This window comes from Callorhinus ursinus, unplaced genomic scaffold (genome assembly GCF_003265705.2).
Source record: "Callorhinus ursinus isolate GAN/ISIS: 27379988/994484 unplaced genomic scaffold, GSC_fseal_2.0 scaffold1, whole genome shotgun sequence".
Lineage (NCBI taxonomy): Eukaryota > Metazoa > Chordata > Mammalia > Carnivora > Otariidae > Callorhinus > Callorhinus ursinus.
Genome location: NW_027397063.1, coordinates 4,769,896 through 4,792,110, shown reverse-complemented (window position 1 = coordinate 4,792,110; position 22,215 = coordinate 4,769,896). Strand labels below are relative to the sequence as shown.

General features: G+C 48.4%; 1 protein-coding gene across 8 annotated transcripts in view; it reads left to right on the top strand.

Moving 5' to 3' along the window:
- The window catches only part of EVA1C (eva-1 homolog C), a 72,576-nt gene extending 55,811 nt beyond the window's left edge, over positions 1 to 16,765 (top strand). For 3 of the 8 annotated variants that reach the window (XM_073891208.1, XM_025867606.2, XM_025867616.2), the window contains 4 exons: positions 14 to 157; positions 7,980 to 8,060; positions 9,439 to 9,528; positions 15,756 to 16,765. In XM_073891208.1, coding sequence (XP_073747309.1) covers positions 14 to 157; positions 7,980 to 8,060; positions 9,439 to 9,528; positions 15,756 to 16,132 — 692 coding nt within the window. In that variant the 3' untranslated portion in view covers positions 16,133 to 16,765. The remainder of the gene's footprint in view (positions 1 to 13; positions 158 to 7,979; positions 8,061 to 9,438; positions 9,529 to 15,755) is intronic. The other 5 variants (XM_073891209.1, XM_025867609.2, XM_073891220.1 and 2 more) reach the window with 4 other exon arrangements.
- The last annotated feature ends 5,450 nt before the right edge of the window (positions 16,766 to 22,215 follow it).

Genomic DNA, 22,215 nt, shown 5'->3' with positions numbered 1-22,215 from the left:
CCCTGCCTTTCAGACTGCCTGTCTTATTCGGCTTTGCAAGTATTATCCAGGAGGTGCTATGGGAAGCAGAGATGCAAAATCATGGTCAACAATCACCATTTCGGGAGCCCCTGTCTGCCAGGAGTGAAAAAATACCTCACTGTCACCTATGCATGTGGTAAGGATATAGACCCTGCCTCTTTGGGAGGTGGTGATCATGGGAACAAAAGGCATTTTTCATGCAACAAACCAAATGATGTTGCTCTTGAAACCATGTTGTTCCAGATATTCCAGACTATATATTTTTTAATCCTTTATTCCTATCTATGATGTTCACATTGAATAAGCAATCAAGTTCTTTGGTCAAAATTTGTTTTGAAAGTACTTTTAGCGATCAGATTGGCAGCAAATGGGAAGAGTAGGAAAAGAACAAGCAAATGGGAGAAGAGTGATTTTAATCTGGGGGCTTAGGAGGCTCTGAAATTTATAGGTACATTACGCAAGCTCCCAGAAGTCTTGTTTGGCTACCGCTTCACCTTGCAGTCTTGGTTTTAGGCTCTAAATGACTCTCTATACTGCCAACAGCCATTTTATCTGCATACCCACAGCGGTGAGTCAACAGATCAAATGCTCACCCGAAAACAATTAAAAATGTTACATGACAGCAGGACTTGGTTTTCCCAATGTCTTCAAACAAGAAAATGAAATGCCTGGTTCAGTGGGGTCCAATTTTACAGAGCTGCCCAAAAGAGAATGGGCACTAATGATTCTCAAAGGGTACAGTGGATTTCTGGTTTGTCATCCTGACACACGGATTTTGAAATGATCATAGGAGCCAAGGGAGCTAAAAGAGAACCATATCTGAAAAACCCGGTATCCGTGCTCTTGGAAACCCCTTCTCCTGCCAGATATCCCCACCTTTTTCTTCTTGTAACAGCTTTAATGAGATATAATTCACAGATTATCCAGTTCACCTCCTAAGGCATACAAATCAATGGTTTTAGAGTTTTATTTTATTCTCAGAATTTCATTTTTTCACAGAATTGTGCAGCTAGTGCCATAGTTAACTTAAGAACATTCTCATCATCCCCCAAAGAAACTCTGCACCCTTTAGCTGTCACCCCCAACCCACCCCTACTGCCCCACCCCAACAACAAATCTACTTTCTGTCTTTATGGATTTGCCTCTTGTACATCTCATATAAATGGAATCATGCAGGATGTGGGGTGGTTTTTTCTTTTGTTTTTGGGGGGTTTTTGTGTGTGTGTGTGTGTGTGACTGGTTTTTCTTTACGTAGCGTGTTTCTAAGGTTCATCCATGTTGTAGCATGTATCAATACTTCCCTCCTTTTTATGGTCTAATAATATTCCGATGCATTCCCCAGCCTTTTATATCCTGAGCTAAAAATGTTGTCCTCTGCGGTATCAAAGCTGTAATCAGTACCATACGGTGGCTGCATGAATGCATTTCCAAACTACATGTGCACTTCATGAAATGAGGTTTGACTTCCTCTCTCAGGCGTTATTCCTGCTCCCATGCCGGAGCAGCTCCGGGGTCCCCCACACAGATCACTCTGATGTTCTTGTAGCGTCTGACCTCTCCAGCTGAGTGTTGAAGGAGTGTAGCCTGCAAATGAGGTGAATTTCCTTCTGTGCCTTCAAGAATGAGGTGACAGGTCCTCGGGCTGGGGCTCTTCTTAGCAGAGAGAAGGTGGGCTCTCAGGGCCTGGAGGTCCTGCTTCAGTTCAAGCTTCTTCTCCCTCGTCCATTCATTCAACGCACTGTGGGCATGTGCTCTGTGTCAGGGTGGTGCCCGGTGCCAAGAATTGGGTGGTTAAAAAAAGGGGGGGGCATGGTCCTTGTCCCTGGAATTATCAGTTGAGGGTGAGAGATGACCACTAAACAAACAAGCAGGGAAACCCACCAGGTAAATCTGGGCAGCCCATGAGAAGAGCCGAGGAGGGGGGAGGTGCAGAGCTGGTGAGGTCAAGGTGGCATGAAATAGCTCCGGAGCGGCCAGGATCCGGTCTTGCAGGGTCCTCGGGGGAGGTGCCAGTGGAGGGCTTGCGGTGGGGCAGTCAGAACCCTGTGATGGCTGGACTCTTAAGAGACCAGTCTGTGGGCTGTGGGGCGGGGAATGGGTTGCAGTGGGCTGGGGGTGGGCAACCAGCTGGAACAAGAGCAAGTAAAAAATCTGTGAAGGGTTTGGAAAGTGGGAAGATGTGAGAGACGCTGAGGACACCTGCCTGGTGGAAAGAGTGGGGGCCCAGAGGAGGCAGAGGGACGGGGTCAGCCTCAGATGGGCGTGAAGGCTGTTTCCCTTGTCGCAGCAGGACAGGAGGCTCTCAGAGTGGCTGGAGGGCTTGCTGTTCTGTCTCGGGGACTCTGTCTTCTCTGAGTATGAGAGGAGGTCATCAGCTGTGAGGGCCGGGGAGGGAAGAGGGTTGGAGAAGACGAGAGAAGGTATAAAGGAAGTGCTGCGGGGGGCGGGAGGCTAGTGCCAGGGTTCTCGGGGACACTAGTCTGCCCGCTGGTCTGGTTCCTTCCAGTGCGGTCAGCTCCTTGAGAGCAGACATGAGAAGAGGGGTCCTCCAGGCTCCCTGATCAATGGCAAAGGAGGGAGAGAGTTGGGGTGCTCCCAAGCGAGTGATCACAGTGGTGGATAGAGGAATCCCAGCTGCAGACGGGAGGGGCTCCAGGAAGAAGGGAGAGTAGGAGGGTCCCTGGAGGGGTCTGGGTGAGTTGGGAATGGCGGAGGGAGGCACTTGAGGGAGTCCAGTTGAAGCCAGAAGGCTGAGGTCAGAGAGGGGGTTTGCAACTTGGTTTTGGTTGGGGAGTGTGTGCAGTAAATGGGGCATTGACGGTGTCCTTCCATCTCCCTAGGACAGTGCCCCCTTGTCCAGCAGTGTGGCCCCCAGAACTTATTCCAAAGGGAGGGGGCGCCTGGCACTGTGAGGCAAGTTCGTGCCCATCCACCACCGCCCCCGCCCCACGTAGACGCTTTCTAATCACCTTCTAAGTGGTTGGCATTTTAAAAATATACTCTCCTCCACCCCCGGCCAGATGGCTCTTCACTGTGCAGCCTGAATCATTAGAAAATGATTTGCAATGTCTGAATATTTTATAAGTCACCGAATGAGAGTGCAGGGTTTTACATTTTTAAAAAATTTCTCCTAACCGTTGTGGAAGTTGATACGAAGACCGAGGATGTTAATAATTAATTTCTAACTAAGAATCTGTCTTAGTTAGTGCTCTTTGGATGTGAGTGAAGGAACCAATTTGAGCTGTTTTAAGCCAAAAGGGGGTTGAGGCGGATAGGTATCAGGCCACTGAAGCCAGGACAGGGAAGCAAGGCCTCAGGGTAGGTAGCTCCAAGGTCATGGCAAAACCCTGTCATCTCTCTTCTCTGCTTCTCATGGCACGTCTGCTTCCTCATTCTCTCTCTCGCTCTCGATCTCTCTCTCTCTCCTTCTGCACCCAGCCTCCCTGTGAGCCTGAGCTGGGTGACGTATGGCCACCCCTACAGCCTCCATGATTTTTATATCCTGTTTCTAACAATTATGGAGACTTGCAGTCTGACAATCTTAATTCCAAATTTCTAACAGAAAGATATTTAATTGGCTGGGCTGGGGTCAGGTAGCCCCGGCCAGAGACCATGTGACGTGATAATAAACATGGCTTCCTAGAGAGGGGGCCCGGCCAAACCCCAGGTCAAGATGCTCTTACATAAGAGGGTCAGGGAAGGTCCACCCCATAGATGTCTATTCCAATACCCTGTATCTAACTGCAGCGTCTGACCCAGATTTGCTGTTCCACCCAGGGGACAGGACACCCCACTCCATGGGTGTGGGGAGGGGAGAGGAGTGTTAGGGACAAGTACTGAACATCAAGCTCTGGGCCCTCATTTCTATAGACACAGGCCACCCATCTCCAATAAGACCCAGGAGGCAGGGCAGGGATGCCTCACCCATAGGGACTCTGATTGCCCCTGTTGGTAGGGGGTAGGGAAATTACAATGAGCAGCATGATCTCTGCTCTGGAGACTTGGGGGACAAGGAGGGCTTCCTGGGGGAAGTGGCATTAGAGGCAAGTAAGACCAGGTGTGTAGGAGTCAGCCAAGTGAAGGTGGGAGGAGGGACGGGCAACTGGAGTAGCACTGGAGAGACCTGGGGGATGGGAGGTTAGGCCAGGCTTTTATCCAAGGGTGGGGAGCCCCTGACAAGTTGTCTCAGGGGACCTAATCAATTTGCATTTTAAAAAGAACACGCCTCCCTATTTTATAGAGCTTCATTTAATCCTGGCTCTCTCTTCCCCGCAGGGCTTAGACTGGGCAGAGAATTTCTGCATCTCTGTGGAGCCCTGGGGCATGATTCAGGCCGTGGGCCCTTTGCTCTTCAATCTGTAGGCAGCACGTCTGACTAAAGTCAGACCACTCAGCACAGAGCACATTGATGGGGCTGGGATGCATTCCTCCAGTATTCTTTAGTGCATTGCTAAATGAGGTCCTCTGTGTGTTCCCTCCGAGTTTAAGCATTAGCCCACTTCTTGGATATGCTGGATTTCAGACTTTCCTCCTCATAGGATAAGCCAGACCTGGAAAACTCAGCCCACTCTCCCTCCTCACATCTGCAGGGAGGACTTCTCTCTGTATCCATAGCCACTAGTACTCAAGAGTCACCGAGACAGAGGCACGGCCAGCATCCCCACCCTGATAATGCCTGAAAGGTGCAAGAAATGCGTGGACCTCAGCCTAGGGCCTGAATAGCTACTCCCAGGAGACGGGGCAGGCAAGTGGGTGCCAGGATTTAGGGACAGGTGAGATGGCAGTACCAAGATTTAGGGGCAAGGGGGATAGGTTCCACGATTTGGGGGCAGTGGGGAAGGGGGGTACAAGGATTGGGGGCAGGAGGGAAGGGGGTACCAGGATTGGGGGCAGGAGGGAAGGGGGTACCAGGATTGGGGGCAGTGGGGAAGGGGGGTACCAGGATTGGGGTACAAGAGGGATGCAGTGCCAGGATTTGGGGACAGATGGTATAGGAGATGCTAGAATCGGGGACAGGAGGAATAGGGGGTGCAGGGTTTGGGGAAAGGCGGGTTAGGGGTGTGCCAGGATTTATAGGTGCTCGTGCAGTCTGGGTTCCTAGTGAGAAAAAGGGGAAGTTAAGTAGAAATACTGTGTGTCTCTGACATGAAGAATCTTTTTGGGCCCTAAGTGAGACTTCTTTCTTAAAGTCCGCATTGACCCAAGCTTGACACAGGAGATTTATTCGGGGTTGGGGGAAGAAGTCGAGGTGGGGGCCCTGCCCAAATTTAGTGGATCATCTTCTCTGGTTTTACCTAAACAGACTCACAGGGACTGTCTGAGTGGATATCACTTTGCCACCTTTATGATCCTTGATCCAGTTCCCAAAGGCTGAGCGTCCCATGGACAGCACAGCATCATGGAGAGATCGAGGGTACGTGTGCACAAGACCACGTTGAGGTGCTACCTCTTCCTAGGCGAACGGTGCATCTCTGAGCCTCAGTTGTCCCATCTGCAGGAATGGGGACGATACACATCTTCCCAGGGGCACCATGAACACCAAGATGCACTGTTTGAACGTGAGCCCAGGGTCCGACGTATTAAGAGCTCCAGGAATAATGGCTTGCTGGTGGTTTTACAAACGTATCTAAAATGGAGAGAGGCAGGTTTGAAGGGTGGTGGTACGTAAATCACACCCCAGCGCCATCTTCATTCTTGAAACAAGGAGATGCAAGAATCCGACAGGTGCATCAACACCTGTTCTGTTCAAGTTCCTAAAAATTCTCGCACTAGAGAATTTTTATGTAGTAAATGGGCAAGTTTCCTGACAGGAGCCTGTATCACACACGGCAGTTTAAGGTCTTATGAGGGCCTGGGTATTCTGCAAAGTTCATCCAGACTGTCCTTCTGGGCTCTCTGAGCTCTTCTTCTTTCCCAAACTGTAGAGCCTCTGGCATTTACAGTGAGCCCCCTGACTCAGGCTGTATCTTGACAACAAGCCAAGAGACAGATGTCCAAGATGTGCCACTCCTGGCAGGGAGGACTTAATCCTGCCAAGGAATCAGGGGCACCTCCCCAGGGTGCAGCATGACCAAGAGGCTATTTCATCAGAAAGCATTTTGTGGCACTGCTCTGCTCCCAGAATCAGTGGTGTGCCCGCCATCAGCCAAGGGGCATTCCTCAGGGTCCCTGGACAGCACTGCCTCCTGTCATTGTCACATTACAGCCCTGGATGTGACTCACTGCCAAGGGGCATGAAGGCGCCAGGGTGTCCCGCATGAGGAAAATGCACAATTGAGGAATGCTCTCTGGTTGTCAGTCCCAGGACATCCCTAAAAGAATTTAGTTAAGCGCTTTGAGAAAGGAAATGAGGTTTTCTTGCTGCTGAAGATGTCTTACCAGCTCTTTTTTTTTTTTTTTTTAAAGATTTTATTTATTTATTTGACAGAGAGAGACAGAGCGAGAGAGGGAACACAAGCAGGGGGAGTGGGAGAGGGAGAAGCAGGCTTCCTGCTGAGCAGAGAGCCCGATGCGGGGCTCAATCCCAGGACCCTGGGATCATGACGTGAGCCAAAGGCAGACGCTTAACGACTGAGCCACCCAGGCGCCCCTCACCAGCTCTTTAAAAAAAAAAAAAAAAATCAGTGCAGTTGAACTTGCACAGTTTATGTTGGCTCACTTCTGTTTCCTGTTGCCACTTCTCTCCAGCTGAGCTAGAGAACAAACAAAAATAAGCAATATTCTGCAGCAAAAATATTTGGTTTCCTCTCCCTTCTCCTGGCTGGCTGCGGTACGCTTGGCCTTCAGAATTCTTGCTTGGCCCTCTGCATGCTACCATCCTGTCTGCTTTCCTCGGGGCACCTTGAGATAGGATGGTTTATTCTTAGGGTCACTTCGGCAGAATCTCTAATTACCTTCCAACACAGTCTGTTACACTGCTCTCCTCTCGTTTTTCTATTGCATTTAAAATGCCCTTAGAGCATCATTCTTTCATTCTTGCATGCAGTCTTAGAACTCTCTTCAGGCTCATTAAGGAAGCGAGGACTCAGAGCTGTGGGTGAAAAGCAGAGTTGGGCCAGGAGAGGAGGTCTGTGGTGGATTCTGAGTCAATTACAGTCATTTTGTTTCACTACATCTCAAGGGGTTCATGTTCAGAGTTACAGTGTTGTTGTTGTTGTTGTTAATTTTTTTTAGAGAGAGAGAAAGAGAGCATGAGTGGTGGGAAGAGCAGAGAGGGAAAGAATCTCAAGCAGACTCTGCGCTGAGCTCAGAGCCTGATGCGGGGCTCGATCTCATGACCCCGAGATCACGACCTGAGCTGAAACCAAGAGTCAGACACTCAACCAACTGAGCCACCCAGGCGCCCCCAGAGTTAACAGTGTTATTGAGGTGTGATTTACATGCTCTAAGATTCACCCATTTTAAGCAAAAACAATTCAATGAGTTCTAGTAAATTTACAGAGCTAGCTGCACAATGATCACCGTACTCCAATTTTAAAACATGTCCATGATCCCCAAAGTTCTCTGACATCCATGGGCAGTCAGTCCTCATTTCCACCCCTGATTCTTGGTAAGCACTATAGAACTTACTTTCTGTCTCTGTGCATTCACCTGTTCTGGATATTTCATATTAATGGAATCATACCATGTGTGGTCTTTTGTGTCTGGCTCCTTTCACTGAGCATCATGATTTTGAGGCTCACCCATGTTACAGCAGATGCTAGGACTTTGTTTTTTGTTATTGCTAAATATTCTGTTGGGTAGATGTACTATAGCTTGTTTACTTGTTCTCCAAAATTTTACCTTTCTGGGACATTTGATGGTCACATAGCCTATGTGTGTGAGTGTATCTGATAAGCAGAGTGGGTGATTTATGTACTGATTTGAAAGTGGATTTTTTTTGTATCTTCTCCACATTGCAGTGAAAAAATTATATTAAATGTAAAAAGTTTTTAAAGTATTTCTTTTCTGGTTTTTAGTTCCCAAGAACATACTCACAGCGATTGATCCAGCCGTTGCTAATCTAAAACCTTCTTTGAAGCAGAAAGATGGTGAATATGGTAATTTTTATGGCTTACTACCAGCATTTCTCTTTAAGTAAAGGTAAACAGCCCCATGTGACCATAGTTGGGTGCACATTGGTTGGAATGAAAAGGGGATGTCAGGAGGTGAGCTGGAGTTACCAGCTCTGATAATGGCAGCGCTATTGCGATGGATTGTAAATGGTGGCCAACATTTTGTTTTGTTTTTCAAATTATAAGTGGAATAAATCCTCCTTCCATTCCCCTCTTATTTCTTAAATGAAATGTCACTTGGAAAAAGAGATCTGCTCAGAAACAAATTTGGGGTTCCTGAATTCTATGATGAGCTTGTTGGAATGATGACCCCACCAGGAACCTGGGTGGGCCAGACCCAGGCTGGACTTGAGGGCCTCCAAACACATGCCACCTCTGCCCTTGGGCTTTCACTGGGCTGTTGTGAGTAGGAGGGGGAATGAACATTTTGGTTTTCTTATCAAATCAGACCCTTGGGGCGCCTGATGGAAACTGCAAAGTTTCTGTAGAGCATCTAAGATACTACACTTTGTGTGTGTTCAAAGTTTGTTTTGTATTACTTTTATTACATTTGTGAGGTCTTTTGCCCCTAGGTATAAAAATAAAGTATGCTTGACATGGAAAACAGGAAAGCAGCAAGAAATAGAACTTGCCCTTAGTCTCAAAGCTCAGAGATTACTATTGTTAATGTTCTGTTTTCTGGTTCCCGCAGACCTGCTCTCTGCCAGGCTCTGCATCTCCCAGCCCCACTGCTGTTTCTAACAGGGCTCCCCACTGGACTCCATGCATATCCTGGTCCCCCAGCTGTAGAGGCCAAGAGCTCTGTGCCACCCTTCTTTGGACCTGTCTCACATCCCATGGGGTCCCCAGAGCTCTCAGGCTACCCATCAGAAGCTCCCTAAGCTCTATCACAGCAGTGTAACCAGACATCTGAAACCAGACCTGCCCTATACTTTGTTGGCATTTCCAAAAAATAGCCCCACACAATCTCCCTCCACAATCTCCCTCCCTTCTTATCTATGGTCAACAGCGCAGACAACAGCTCTGTGATTAGGTAAGCCATTATTAAGCCTCCCAGAGGCATGATGAATGACATTGCCTTTTGGATGGGAAAATCCGTTTGTTCCCTTCTGTAGTGGGGTGGATGAGTGGCACCTGAGGTTGGAACCAGCACATTTTAGAATTTCTAAATCCCCCTTATCACTTAATATTTTCAGAGACTATTTACTAAATGCTCTTCCTGGCTTAGTCTTCTGTAATTCAGTCAGAGGCCCATTGATTTGATTTCTATGACATTTTATTTATTATGGCAGTCCTGTGTTGGGAGCAGAAGGCATACCGTGAATAGCTGTGATTAATCAGTTTTGCATCTTTTATGAAACAGGTATAGACTTTGACCCAAGCAAACCGAGGGTTCTAAGGAAAGATGGAGTTATTGTTAGCAACTCTCTGGCAGCATTTGCTTACATTAGAGGTAGGTCAATAAATTGAAGCTTCCTAGAATGCTAACAGCTTTACTGAAGTCTCACTAACAGATGCGATATTTAATTACAACACTCAGCTGAAGAAAAGACTTTAAGTTTGCCTCAGCACCTGCAGTCTTGCTAAGATCTGGAAACACAGAGTCTTGGACTCAGGTACAGTTCCAGCCGGGCTACCCACAAGAGAACCACATGGGGAGGAGGCAAACAGATAAAGTCACACCATTCAGGAGTTGGGCTCCGTGAGTATTTTCCACTTTGAAAAGTAGGGACCCGAGGAATGCACATTCCCCAGCTCTAAAATTTGGGAAGGGCAGAGGATTATTGAATCCCACCCTTGGCTGGAAGAAAATTGAGTTAAAGGATCACCTAGTAAACAAAACGGGTCATGCCCTGTGAAGGCAGAGTCCCTTCCTGAGTCACTTGTGTTACTTCTCACAGTTGCCAAGTTGTCCCTGATAATCTTCCCCTCAAGGATCAGTCAGACTCCCTACCTGGCGGAGCCACAACTCTCATCAGTGAGGGCATGGAGCCTGCCATCTTTCCCTCACCTTCTGTCTGCTCATCTTAGCATCCACCACATTCTGAAATGTTGACTCTGCAAGTTTGGGCAAGGCCTGCCTGACTCTGTTCAGGGAGGCCAAATCTCTGAGGCCTTTGGTAAAATTCATGTTAATATACTGCATTATAGCGTTACTGTTCAAGGCCTTCCCAGGCTGAGGCTCTTTCAAGTAAGCCTTTCTCAGAGGAAAATAAAAGCGGAAGGGAACAGCCAACACAGGAGATACAAAGGACAGTCTTGGGCTCCTCTACCATTCCATCGTCTTCCTGCATCCATAGTTCTCCTGAGTGTCTGTTGTGTGGTTGTTGGTTTTCTCTGAGAATCTTCTCTCTTCAGACTGCCCTCCTACTTCCACTTCTTGGTGTTCCTAATAACATTTATGAGGTCTTTCCCTCCCTTATGTAGAAAAGTAGAGTGTACTTGAAGTGGAAAACACAGGAAAGCACCAAGAAATAGAACTCTCCCCTAGTCTCAAAGTTTAAACATAACTATTGTTAATGTTCTCTTCTTCTGGTTCCCCCATACCCGCTCTCTGCCAGGCTCTGCATCTTCCAACCCCACTGCTGTTCATAACAGGGCTCCCCCCGGACCCCGTGAATATCCTGGTCCCCCAGCAGTGGAGGCCCTAAAGCTCTGTGCCACCCTTGTCAGAGTTAAGAGATGTAAGGATTTTTATTGTCAAAAATATCCCCATATTTTCAAAGTCCCTGGAGAGCCCCCTGGATAAAAGGCATCATGAAAATCCTTCAGGGAGTAATGATTAATCGGAAGCAATGATGACTTTGCTCACTGAGCTGTGGCCATGCTGGGCCTTGTCCGTTCCTCTCGACAACTGGGTTGGTTCCGGCTGCCATGACAAGACACTGTAGGCTGGCAGCTTCAACAGCAGAAATTCATTCTCACAGTTCTGGAGGCTGGAAGTACAAGGTACTGGCAGAATCAGTTTCTGGTGAGAATGCTCTTCTTGGCTTGTAGTCGGCTGCCTTCTCACATGAGACGTGGGGGCGGGGGGAGGGGGAGGGGAGAGAGATTGACAGAGGAAGGGAGAGAGAGAGAGAGAGAGGAAGAGAAAAAGAGGGAGGGAGGGAAAGAGAGCAAGAGAAGGAGAGAGAAAGAGAACATCCCTTCTTATAAAGACACGGATCCTGTTCGATCAGGGGCCCCACCACCCTTAATGACCTCATTTAACCTTAATTACCTCCTTATAGGTCCTATCGCCAAATACCCTGGGGGTTAAGTCTTCAACACATGAATTTGGGGGGACACAATTCAGTCCATAGCAAAGACCCTGAGCAAGAGGACTCTGATCCCCCATTCTGCACGCAGGGAAGCTTAGGGTCAGAGGAGTTGAGTCATTTGCCTGAGGCCACAGCGTGGACATCAGCTGGGCCAAGATCAGACTCAACAGATATTAGACCTCTGCTCTGGTTTATCTGAGCAAAAGAAGGATGCTCTTCAGGATTTTGAAGGATGGATATTATCTGAGTTACTCCCTTCCATACTTGTCTATCCTTCTGCACACTCCTTACTCCCAGAAATCATACGAGAGATTTATTCATTAGCACCTATCTCTCTGCTGGACATTAAGCATCTTAAGGGCGGATGTTTGTTCTCTTATTGTCATGCCCCAGGGTCCAGGATGGGCTGGCACAGGATATATGCCCAGTTAGTACTTAACAAATGAGCAGACAATGAATCTTCATGTGGTGTCATGAGCTGTCCTGCACCTTATTAGCACCCCGTATTTGCTCTTTATAGATAGTCAATTTTAAAGAAATGTGAGGATGCTGTGGCCTTTATTTGGTTTTATTGAGGGTTGTTTAGGCACATCCATCCCCAAAAGGCACAGGGGGGAGGCCTGTCTGAAGGAGAAGCCAGCAGCAGGAGCTGAGAGTGAGCAGGGCAACTTCTGGAAAACTCTGCTCCATACTCAGTAGACTGGGTGGATCCAAAAGGTCATTTCCCCAGGTCAGGCTGCAAGTGGCTTTGACACACTGGCACAGTCACATACACATGGGGACAAGTCGACTGGAAACCAAAACCAAGGGGCTTGTCCTGGGATGTTGGAACACAGAGGTTGGAGGAACAGATGTGAGGATATCCAAGGGTCCCCGATGAACTGCTTCTCTTTCGGCCCTTTAAGTCATCAACGAACTTGTCCCCAGCAGTGAGGCATCATTTTAGGCATGTTTGGACTTTACTCTTATCCTAACCGTGTAGACCTTGATCATTCTAGAATCTAGATCATGGGTTTGAAGAAGCCCCTAGAAAAATTCTGAAATTAGAGAAACAGAAAGATGTGTGTGTGTGTGTGTGTGTGTGTGTGTGTGTGTGTGTGTGTGTGTGTGTATTGTGTGTATTGGTTTTAGGAAGGCAATTTATTAGCTGGCATAGCCACTGGACCCCAGCAGACTGTGCCTAAGGAGCTTTATTTGGACAATTAGTGTTTCACTGACATCTGCTTGCTGTATGTGTTTACTCCACATCTGCTTGCAGGAATGCCTTTGGTGTCCTAGTATTTCTGTCACTTGTCTCTACTTCTGTCTTCAGCCCTCTGGGAGAGCTCGCTGTGGACTGCCCGGGTGAACAGGGTACTTGGGGTAACTAGGGTAGCTGGGGTCACAGGTCAGAAAGCAGAGCTTCTCTTGAGCTGTGGAGGCATCGTTGTTTTCTACGAAAGGAATTCTAGGCGACCAGACAAACCCACATTGAAATGGAAGTATAATAACACATTCCAAAGTCAGAGTTACATGATCCCCTGTCAGGGAGGACGATTGGAAATCAGCACCGCCTTGTCACATAGGTGTGGATTCCGATGTGTTCCCACGGTCTCTAATCTTTGGTTCCGTGACAGAAAGTTATTATCATGGCTGTCAGACCAGGGCCCAGTCTCCTTTGTGGTTTCACCCAACAGTAGCAGGGCCCCAGGTGGTGGAACCCTGGCCCTGGTCTCTCGGTGTCTTATTTGGACACAGTAAGCTGGAGCTGGAGCTTGGGTTGGCTCCAGACCAGAGATCTAAGGGTCAAGGGGCCTCAAAGGCCACAGGCCACCTCTGTGAGATTCCTGTGGGTCTACGACGGCTGATGAAATGAAAGTCATTCACATAAGCCTGTTGTGAGGAGCCAGCCAAGGCTGGACTGAGAACAATCGCATAGTGTGCAGATTCTGTTTTGTTTTTTTTTTAAGATTTTATTTATTTATTTGTTAGAGAGAGAGAGCACAAGCAGGGGGAGCAGCAGAGGGAAAGGGAGAAGCAGGCTCCCCCTGAACAGAGAGCCCGATGCGAGACTCGATCCCAGGACCCTGAGATCATGACCTGAGCCGAAGGCAGATGCTTAACTGACTGAGCCACCCAGGCGCCCCATGTGCAGATTCTGTTTAATTGCATGGAAACTAATGCCTCTATCTTTCCGGAGTACATAATAGGAAAGCAGTCAGGAAAGCCTAAAGTGGTCCGATTGATTCTGGAAGACAGATGATGTGTCCTCAGTGTAAAGCGGGGGGCTGTGGAGAGAGCCTGGGCCCAAGCTCAGGTTCCCAGCCACACAGTGGCTTTGGACAAGTGGCACAGTTGTCTCAGGAGGGTTCGGGCCCCTCACCTCCATCTAATTAACACCTGGTGATTCTGTGACCTCAAACTAGTCAGTTCAGATGACTAGGAAGCCTTGCTCCAATGGGCTTCGCCATGAGTTGCCATGTCCTCCATCTTTGATCACTGGATCTCGGTGATGTAGACTTGGCCTAGAGAGCCATCACTTGGCAGGAGGCACACCTGGGCCAGGAGGCACCTAGCATCTGATACCTGAGAAGCTCTCCATGCAATAGAATCCAGACCCTCACCTCCCAGGAGCAGAGGGAGAGAGGAAGAAAGCTGACTAAGACTGTGGAATCCCCACCCACAGGGCACCAAGCCTCGGACTTTAGATCCACAACCCCTTCTCCCGTGCACTTAGCAGGTGTTAGTGTAATCCCTGCTCTGCACTGGGTGCTGGGGGATTGGTGAAGAACCAGACCGTTGGGCCCCTGCCCTCGTGGAGCTTGCATTCTACAAGGTGAGAAAGGACAAAATGTGCTCAGCGGTTTAGTGACATTCAAGATGCTATGAGACCTAATGACGGGGGACCTGGCCCAACCTGGGGCTGGGAGAATAGAGGTCTAGATGAAGGAGGAAGAAAGAACATTCCAGCAGAAGGAGCAGCATGTGCAAAAGTGCCAGGGTGTGAGGCCCCCATGAGGAATGGAGAGAGGCCGGTGTGGCCGGAAAACAGAAATTGAGGGATGAATGAATGTTTGGAGTTTAACTTGGGGAGGGTAGCAGGGGCTGGGTCCTAGCAAGCTTCATAGACTAGGGTCAGGTTCCAGTTCTGGCTAAGCCAAAAGAGGCCAACTGTCCTCAGGTGGTGGCTTCCCTTACTGGCTTAGCTTGAGCCTCTGTATCAGGGGTCAGCCAACTGTGGCCCTTGGGCCAGTTTTGTAAATCAAGTTTTATTAGAACACAGCACACCTGTATGTCCGGGGCTGCTTTCCTGCTAAAAGGCAGAGTTGAAGAGTTGCAACACATACTGTATGGCCCACAAAGCCTAAGATACTTACTATCTGGCCCTTTACAGAGGAAGTCCGCCAACTCCTGTTTTATATTTTGAGGGAGTTTCCTGGATCATTATTTCCCAAAGAGGGAGTACTAACCCCTCAGGGGGTACATAACTAAAAAATGGAGAGAGTAATAGTCCTTTCTGTTCAGGGTTAATGTAAGGATTAAACCTATGAAAGATTTAGACCAGGGGCGCCTGGGTGGCTCAGTCAGTGAAGCGTCTGCCTTTGGCTTAGGTCATGATCCCAGGATCCTGGGATCGAGTCGCGCATCGGGCTCCTTGCTCAGCAGGGAAACTGCTTTTCCCTCTGCCTGCCCCTCCCCCTGCTTGTGCTCTCTCTCTCTCTCTCTCTCTCTCTGATAAATAAATAAATAAAATCTTAAAAAAAAAGATTTAGACCAGAATATGTAGTACAAATTAGCATTGTTTCTATTTATATTATCATTATCATACAATCATTTGGATGTCGGAAAAACTACCAGAACTTTTATTTATATTTATTTTTTAATCTAAAGAAATAAAGCTTTGTTAACATCTACTGTTATTAGTACTTACATTCATATGTATATATATATATATTTTATATATAAGTTAATTTTTCATAATTTACTCCTAATAGCTAACAGTTTAATGAGCATTTACTATGTGTCAGTGAATGTTCCATGAGTGTTACAGGAATTAACTGTATACCAGGAAGATGCTGTTAGCCCCATTTTAGAGGTGGGGAAACTGGAGCACAGAGGGGTTATGTAACTTGCCAAAAACCACACAACCAATGAGTAGCAGATCAGAGTTTGCACTCGGGGCGTCCAGCTTCTGAGTCCCCCTGCTAGGTGTCCTCTCATGTACATACCTGTATTGACTATATATGCTCAAAACCCTTTTTTTTCTTCTTTACCCAATGAGAGTACAGGATCAGTTAGGTGAGGATGGTCTCAAAGATGCTGTCCAGGACTGGCATTCTGCATTAGCTGCCAGTTTGGGCAGACAGCTGTTTCTGGGGGACTTTGGATTGGCGAAGACTGACAGCTCTTCCCGGCTCCTGACTTGTCTTTTCGCCCACAGCCCACCCCGAGAGAGCCGCATTGCTCTTCGTGTCCAGTGTTTGCATCGGTCTGGCACTCACATTGTGCGCCTTGGTCATCCGAGTGTCCTGCACCAAGGACTTCAGGGAGCTGCAGCTGACGAGGGAGCACCTGGTGCCAGAAAGTGCCAAGGCTGAGGAAGACAGTGAGGATGAAGAGGGGGAGGAGGACTCCTCTGACTCCGATTTTCCAGGAGAACTGTCTGGGTTTTGTAGGACTTCGTATCCTGTCTACAGTTCCATAGAGGCCGCAGAGCTGGCAGAAAGGATTGAGCGCAGGGAGCAAATCATCCAGGAAATATGGATGAACAGTGGTTTGGACACTTCACTCCCAAGAAATATGGGCCAGTTCTACTGAGAAAGAGATGCGTCTTCGTGCGATCATACTTTCTGAAGAGGGAAGGATCCAAAATGCCCCTCCAGTTCTGTTTCACTTGTACCTTCTATGAAGGAGTATTTGTCAGGTCATCCAATACTGGTGAAGCCAGAAGCTATTAAAGGGACATTTCAAACTGTTTACAGCGCATTTCAAAATAAATTAGGAGGGAGGTCTTTGTTTTCTGTATTTATTTAAATTCATAACATAGAGTGCACATTTACCGAGTGCTTATAATGCCATGAGCTTCTCTAGCTGCTTTTCATGTATTAAGTCATTTAATCCCCACAACTGCTTCATGACATAGTGCTATGATCCCCATTTTACAGATTAAACAGGAGGTCCCCTACAACCATAAAAAAATTGAACTGATATCCAGGACGGCAAGGTTGAATCCATCCACTATGTGTTCACTGGTGGTGGATTTTAATCACTAACATTACTTGTTTAGAACAGGGGTCAGCAAAGTTTTTCTTTAAGGGCAAGATAATATTTTAGGCATTGTGGTTCATGCCATGACTACTCAACTCTGCCATTGTAGCTCACAGGTAGCCATCCATAGCTAATCCATCATGAATGAATGTAGCTGTGTTTCAATAAAGCTTTATTTATAGACACTGGAATTTTGAATTTGATTTCATTTTCACATGTCACATATTGTTCTTTGTTTTTTATCAATCACTTTAAAATATAAAAACCTCTCTTAACTCACAAAAACAGGGAGCAGGCATTTGCCTGATTTTGTAAACAAAGTATGGTCCACAAGGCCTAAAAGATTTACTCTCTTGCCCTTTAGAGAAAAAGTTTTCCAACTCCCGATTTAGAATTTAAAGCTGCAGAGCTTCTAGTGGTAAAAGTGACCAACTAGATCACCCAGCAATCCTTTGATCCAGTGGAGTTACCTTTTGAACCATTGCAGGGGAGAAGAAAAAAAAAAGGTAAGGACACAGATTCCTAATGGGAGATCTGGTGAGGGGTTCTTTGGACAGCTCCCCTGGTGGACAGGAGGCTTATAGCTGTGGAGTAGAATAAGATATTTTTTTCTTTTTTGTCCCAGTGGGACTCAGAGTATAAAAATGATGGTGTTATATCCATCTCATATATCCGCTATGAACGAGCTCTCTGACTTATCTTCCTTCTTCCAAAGGCCCCACCTCTAAATACCAACCCATTAGGCATTAGGATTTGACATATGAGTTTTGGGAGGATACATTTAGTCTACAGCAGAGTTGAAATTCCCATAATGTAAAATTAACCATTTTAAAGTGCACCATCCAGTGGCATTTGGCACGTTCACGATGTTGTGCAACCACCAACTCTAGTTCCAAAACAGTTTCAGCACCTGAAAATAAAACCCCCTACCCTAAGCCGTCACTCCTTGTTCTTCCCTCCCTCTAGCCCCCCAGTCATCTGCCTTTTGTCTGGATTTACCAATTCTGGAAAGTTCATCTAAATGGAATCACATAATATGTAGCCTTTTGTGACTGGCTTCTTTCACTTAGCACCATGTCTTCAAGGTTTGCCTATGTTGTAGTGTGTATCAGGGCTCCATGCTTTAATGGTGGAATAATATTCCATTGTATGAAGAGACCACATTCTGTTCATTCATTCGTCTGGTGGTGGACATCTGGGTTGTTTCCACCCTTGGCTACTGTGGCTACGCTGCTATAAACATCTGTGTGCCGTATTTTAACAGCAGTGAGACTGCTCACCAATTGATGACCAGAGACTTGTTGAGAAATCCCATGGTTTCCACTCAACAGAGCGAAGGGAGGGGGAAGATGAGTCAGAGTGACATCCCCTCTTTTACCCGCTACTTCTGCTGATTTCAAAATAAGCTTCCCTTACACTCACCCCCAAGAAGGTGGGAGGGTAGGGTTTTGGTCAAGAGGGTAGGTCATCCTATGCACAGGCTGGGATGATTTGAGCAGAGGCTAAAACTCCTTGGGATTTCCAGGTAATTGAGTCCTCTGTAATATAGGGTCCTGGGAGAGGTTGACGGGGCTGGGAATGACATGTCTTAAATCTGTCATTAGAAATCTCTTCTAGGTCATGGCGGAGAATGAAATGAACATACGGCCTCATTGTCTAACTTTTTTGTGAGGATTTTGTTTTGATCAAAGAGAACCCTTGTGCTTTCATTTCCCTGAGCCCAGCAAGGAGCACTTTGGTATTGTCCCAGCTCTTGGAGCAGCCTGTCCCCATTGTCTCTGTATCCAGCTTTCAAGCAGCACATCTTCTCTCACTCCCTGAACATAAATACTGTCCATCTGATGACCGTCTTCTTGGGGCTGTAGAGAACATGGCTGCTGATGGTTTTCACTTCACAAGTTGGAGAAAGAGCTTTGCCCACATGGACCTCAGTCATAAAGCTTGTGTTGAATGTAACAGTGAGTTTTCCCTTATCTGAGTCTTCCCCAACTCCCAGCCCCCACACACGTGCACACTCCTCCCAGGACCCCCGAGGAGGCACTGGAGGACAGGCCCGCCAAGGCGAGGCCCAGTCTTTGGTCTGTGCAAATGTAGTGAGCTATTTATTTGCATTTTCTGAGCCTCACAGAAGAATGCCATGTTCTTCTCATGGACAGAGCCTGAAGGATCCTGCTGAGAATGTGTTTGGATGGGCACCGAGCCCAGGGGAAGAGGACCAAACCAGATTTGGATGAAGGGTTGCTGATGGAGCGTGGTGGCTGGAGGAAGCTCCAGATTGCAAGTCCACCCAGGGAGTGTGGGGCACACACAGCTTTGTGCATCTCTGGGCAACAGACATCCCTCTGTTCCCAAGCTGTGAGGTCCCGGAAGTCCCATGACAAGAAGCCAGCCCTCCGTGGGAGGTTTGCACATGTCACTACCTCAGTTACTTGTTGCGAACACCGACTCTCCAGACATGAGCTGCCAGCTGGAAAATTCGGCCCTTCTGGATTCAGGGAGCTTGTTAGTGGGGCTGCTGGTATTTTGTAGATGCTGAGCATTCAGGGCCACTTTGGGGAGAAGCAGCACACACCCTGGCCCCAAGCAAGCACTGGGAAGTCCTGAAATCTGTCCCACGGCTGAGCCCACAAATGTGCAGTACACGAGACTGTGCCCCTCCCAGATCCCTGTACCAGGTGGCATCCACCCCAGTGGCTTGAGGGTGGCTGCAGACAGCCCACGGCCACCCTTTCCTGCAGAGAATCGACCCTCATCATTTTTGTCTTAGTCCACTCAGACTGCTATAACAAAATGCCAGAGATGGGCAGCTTAGAAACAACAGAAATGTCTTTCTCAGTGCTGGAGGCTGGAGGTCCAGGCTCTGGGTGCCAGCGTGGTTGGGTGAAGGCACGCTTCCTGGCTCACAGCCAGCACCTTCTCACCCGGTGGAAGGCACAGGAGAGCACTCTGGAGTCTCTTTCATAAGGGCATGAATCCCATTTACGAGAGCTCTATCCTCATGGCCTCATCACCACTCAAAGTCCTCACCTCCTAATTCTACCATATCTGGGGGTTAGGATTTCCGCATATGAATTTGGGGCAGGGGGACACAATCATTCTGAATGGAGTGATTTCTTACAAGTATTTCTCCTGAGAGCACTCCTTCAACAAATCACTCATGCAAGAATCTCCATCTCAGGAAGCTGATCCACCGTCTAGGGGGGCACTCTGTGGACCTGGGGGCACGTGCGGCTCCTATCGGCCCACACTGCAGGCATGATGTCACCCACAGCCTCAGCGGGAGCCAGACCCAAAGGACCATCAGGGACCCTTCCCCTGATCAGGTGGTGCTAGGAAAGGAGCCAGCCTCGTATCTGGTAAGTCTTGGAAGGAGGTGCCCACGGGAGCTCCCTTTCACTCTGCTTGTGGCCTTCTCTGTGGGTCTCCAGAGACCAGCTCCAGGTTACCTGGGGAACCAAGGCCTGAGGCTGAGTCCTCCCTGGCAGGTGGGGGAGCAGAGTGAGTGTTCCCTTCCACTCTCTCCCCAGGGCTGGAGCCAGTCCCCCCTACCCGCAGCCCACACTGCCTAGTGGGGACCTCCTGGAAAGCACCACTGCCCTGAAGCTTTCACCCCAACCCTGCTCCCACCCGGACACTGAAACACAGAGGCCAACCATAGTGGGCATGGCTCTGTCCCAGACTCAGGGGTCCCCTCCTGCCCTCCTGCCTCCCAGCTTCTACTCAGACTTGGTCCTAGTTTGATCTCAGGGTGACCTATCTGTGCCTCAGTTTCTTCATCCAAAAAATGGACATAATAACAATACCTCCTTCCTAGTGGTGTTGAGGGCAATCGTGCTTCACATCCAGGAAGAACAACAGAAAATGTAAGTTTTTATCATCAATTATTCTCCCTCCTGAGTGGCAGCCTCAAGCATGGCTAAGGCCGTGTCACTTAGCACTTAGGGGATCTGACAGAATTTAAGGGCAAAGTAAGAACAAGCTGTTGAGGGAGAGGACCAGGCAGCCCCCTTCAGCCCTGCTACCGAGAAGACTTTGTAGAGGAAGAATAATAGTCTGCAGGACTCGGAGGAATGTGTCTAGGCCAGACCTTCCTTGGATTCTTTGGCCAAGTCCACGGTGGAGGCTCCCATGCATGGACTTAAAAGGCCATGCCCAGTTCTGGCAGGGTAGTTATGAACCTGGAACTATGGTCATTTGGTTTTAAGAAGCTCATTGTAAGCCTGACCACCAGTGCAGAGTTGGCCAAACTCCATCCCAAGACTGGACGATAGCCCGGGAGATTAAATCCTAGATAAATACTCCAACTAAATGCCTTGTCGACTGGAAGCCATACTGGTCTATAGTTGGAAATAAGGCAAGAAAGATCCATGATAACATCAACCACATAAGAGAGAATTCAGGAAGCCAGCTAATAACCTGAGGTCACCACATCCTTTTTAGGAATTTCAAATCACCCTATACCTCCTCTGGGGGGTGGGTGCCATGCTGACTGCCCCGGGGAATGAATGAGCCAGTATCAAATCACAGATGTAGACACTCCAAGGCAGTGCTGTCCAGTATGGAGCCACTGGCCACATGTAGTTACCTAAATTTAAATTTGAATCAGTGATGAAAGATAAAAGTCAGCTTTTTGTCACACCAGTCACAATGTCAAGTGCTCAGGAGCCACGTGGCCCATGGCTACTGTCTTGGACAGTGTGGATGGTTCTGTCTGGTGATGTTGAGCTAGCAGGTCATTCAGACACACAGACACGAGCCCAACTCACTTCAGTGAATGGAGCGGGTATTTCCCTGGGCCTCACTGACCAGGGGTGTCATCAGATCAAAATCCTAAGCTCAGACATGTGGGACTCGGGGACCACCTACCCCACCTCTGCTCACCTTCTGGGAGATGCCCCCATATATCCCTGGGCTCCAGTCCTGAGGCCTGTTGCCCTGGTGTGCTCTGATGCATGAGCCCACAGCTGGAGCTCCAGCCCAACCTTTGTGAGCTCCCACCCACCGCAGAGCCACAGCCTCGGGAGCCCTGGCCACCTCCCCTGCCCTGGCCACTTATCCTGTGAGAGCTGCTGCCACCAGTGCTTCCTTTGGGCACCATGTCTGCTACTAATTCCCCTTCCTTTGTCCCTTGGGAAGAATGGGGCTTACCTAGCAGAGTTGCCACCCCACCCCATCCAGCGACCTATCAGTTCTCCCCAGGAACAGGCCAGAGAAATGGCAGGCCAGGCCTTTCACACCTGGGAGCCCTGTCCCCACTCCTCAGACATCCCTGCTGGGTCACCACGACCATGCCCCCTCCCCTCCCTCCTCGTCCTCTTCCTTCAGTATCTCACACCTCCACTGAGCCCAGGAGCAGAGATAGCTCTTTCCTTTATCCTTTGGATGCCCTGGCTTCACAAGACAGGGTGTAAGAATGACAGTAAATGGTCAAAGCAGGTGGTATGGGAGCAAAGAGAGGACGACGGAGGCTCTCAGCCTGGTCCTCCAGGAATGAGGAGAATTTTGAAAGGTGAATCAAGGTGGGGAGGTGCAGAGATGAGCAGCAGTGATAGGCCAGGAGGTGGGAGCCAGAAGGGTGTGTTTGGGAATTGGGAACAGCCAGAGGAGGGCAGGGCCGTGGGAAAACAGGCTAA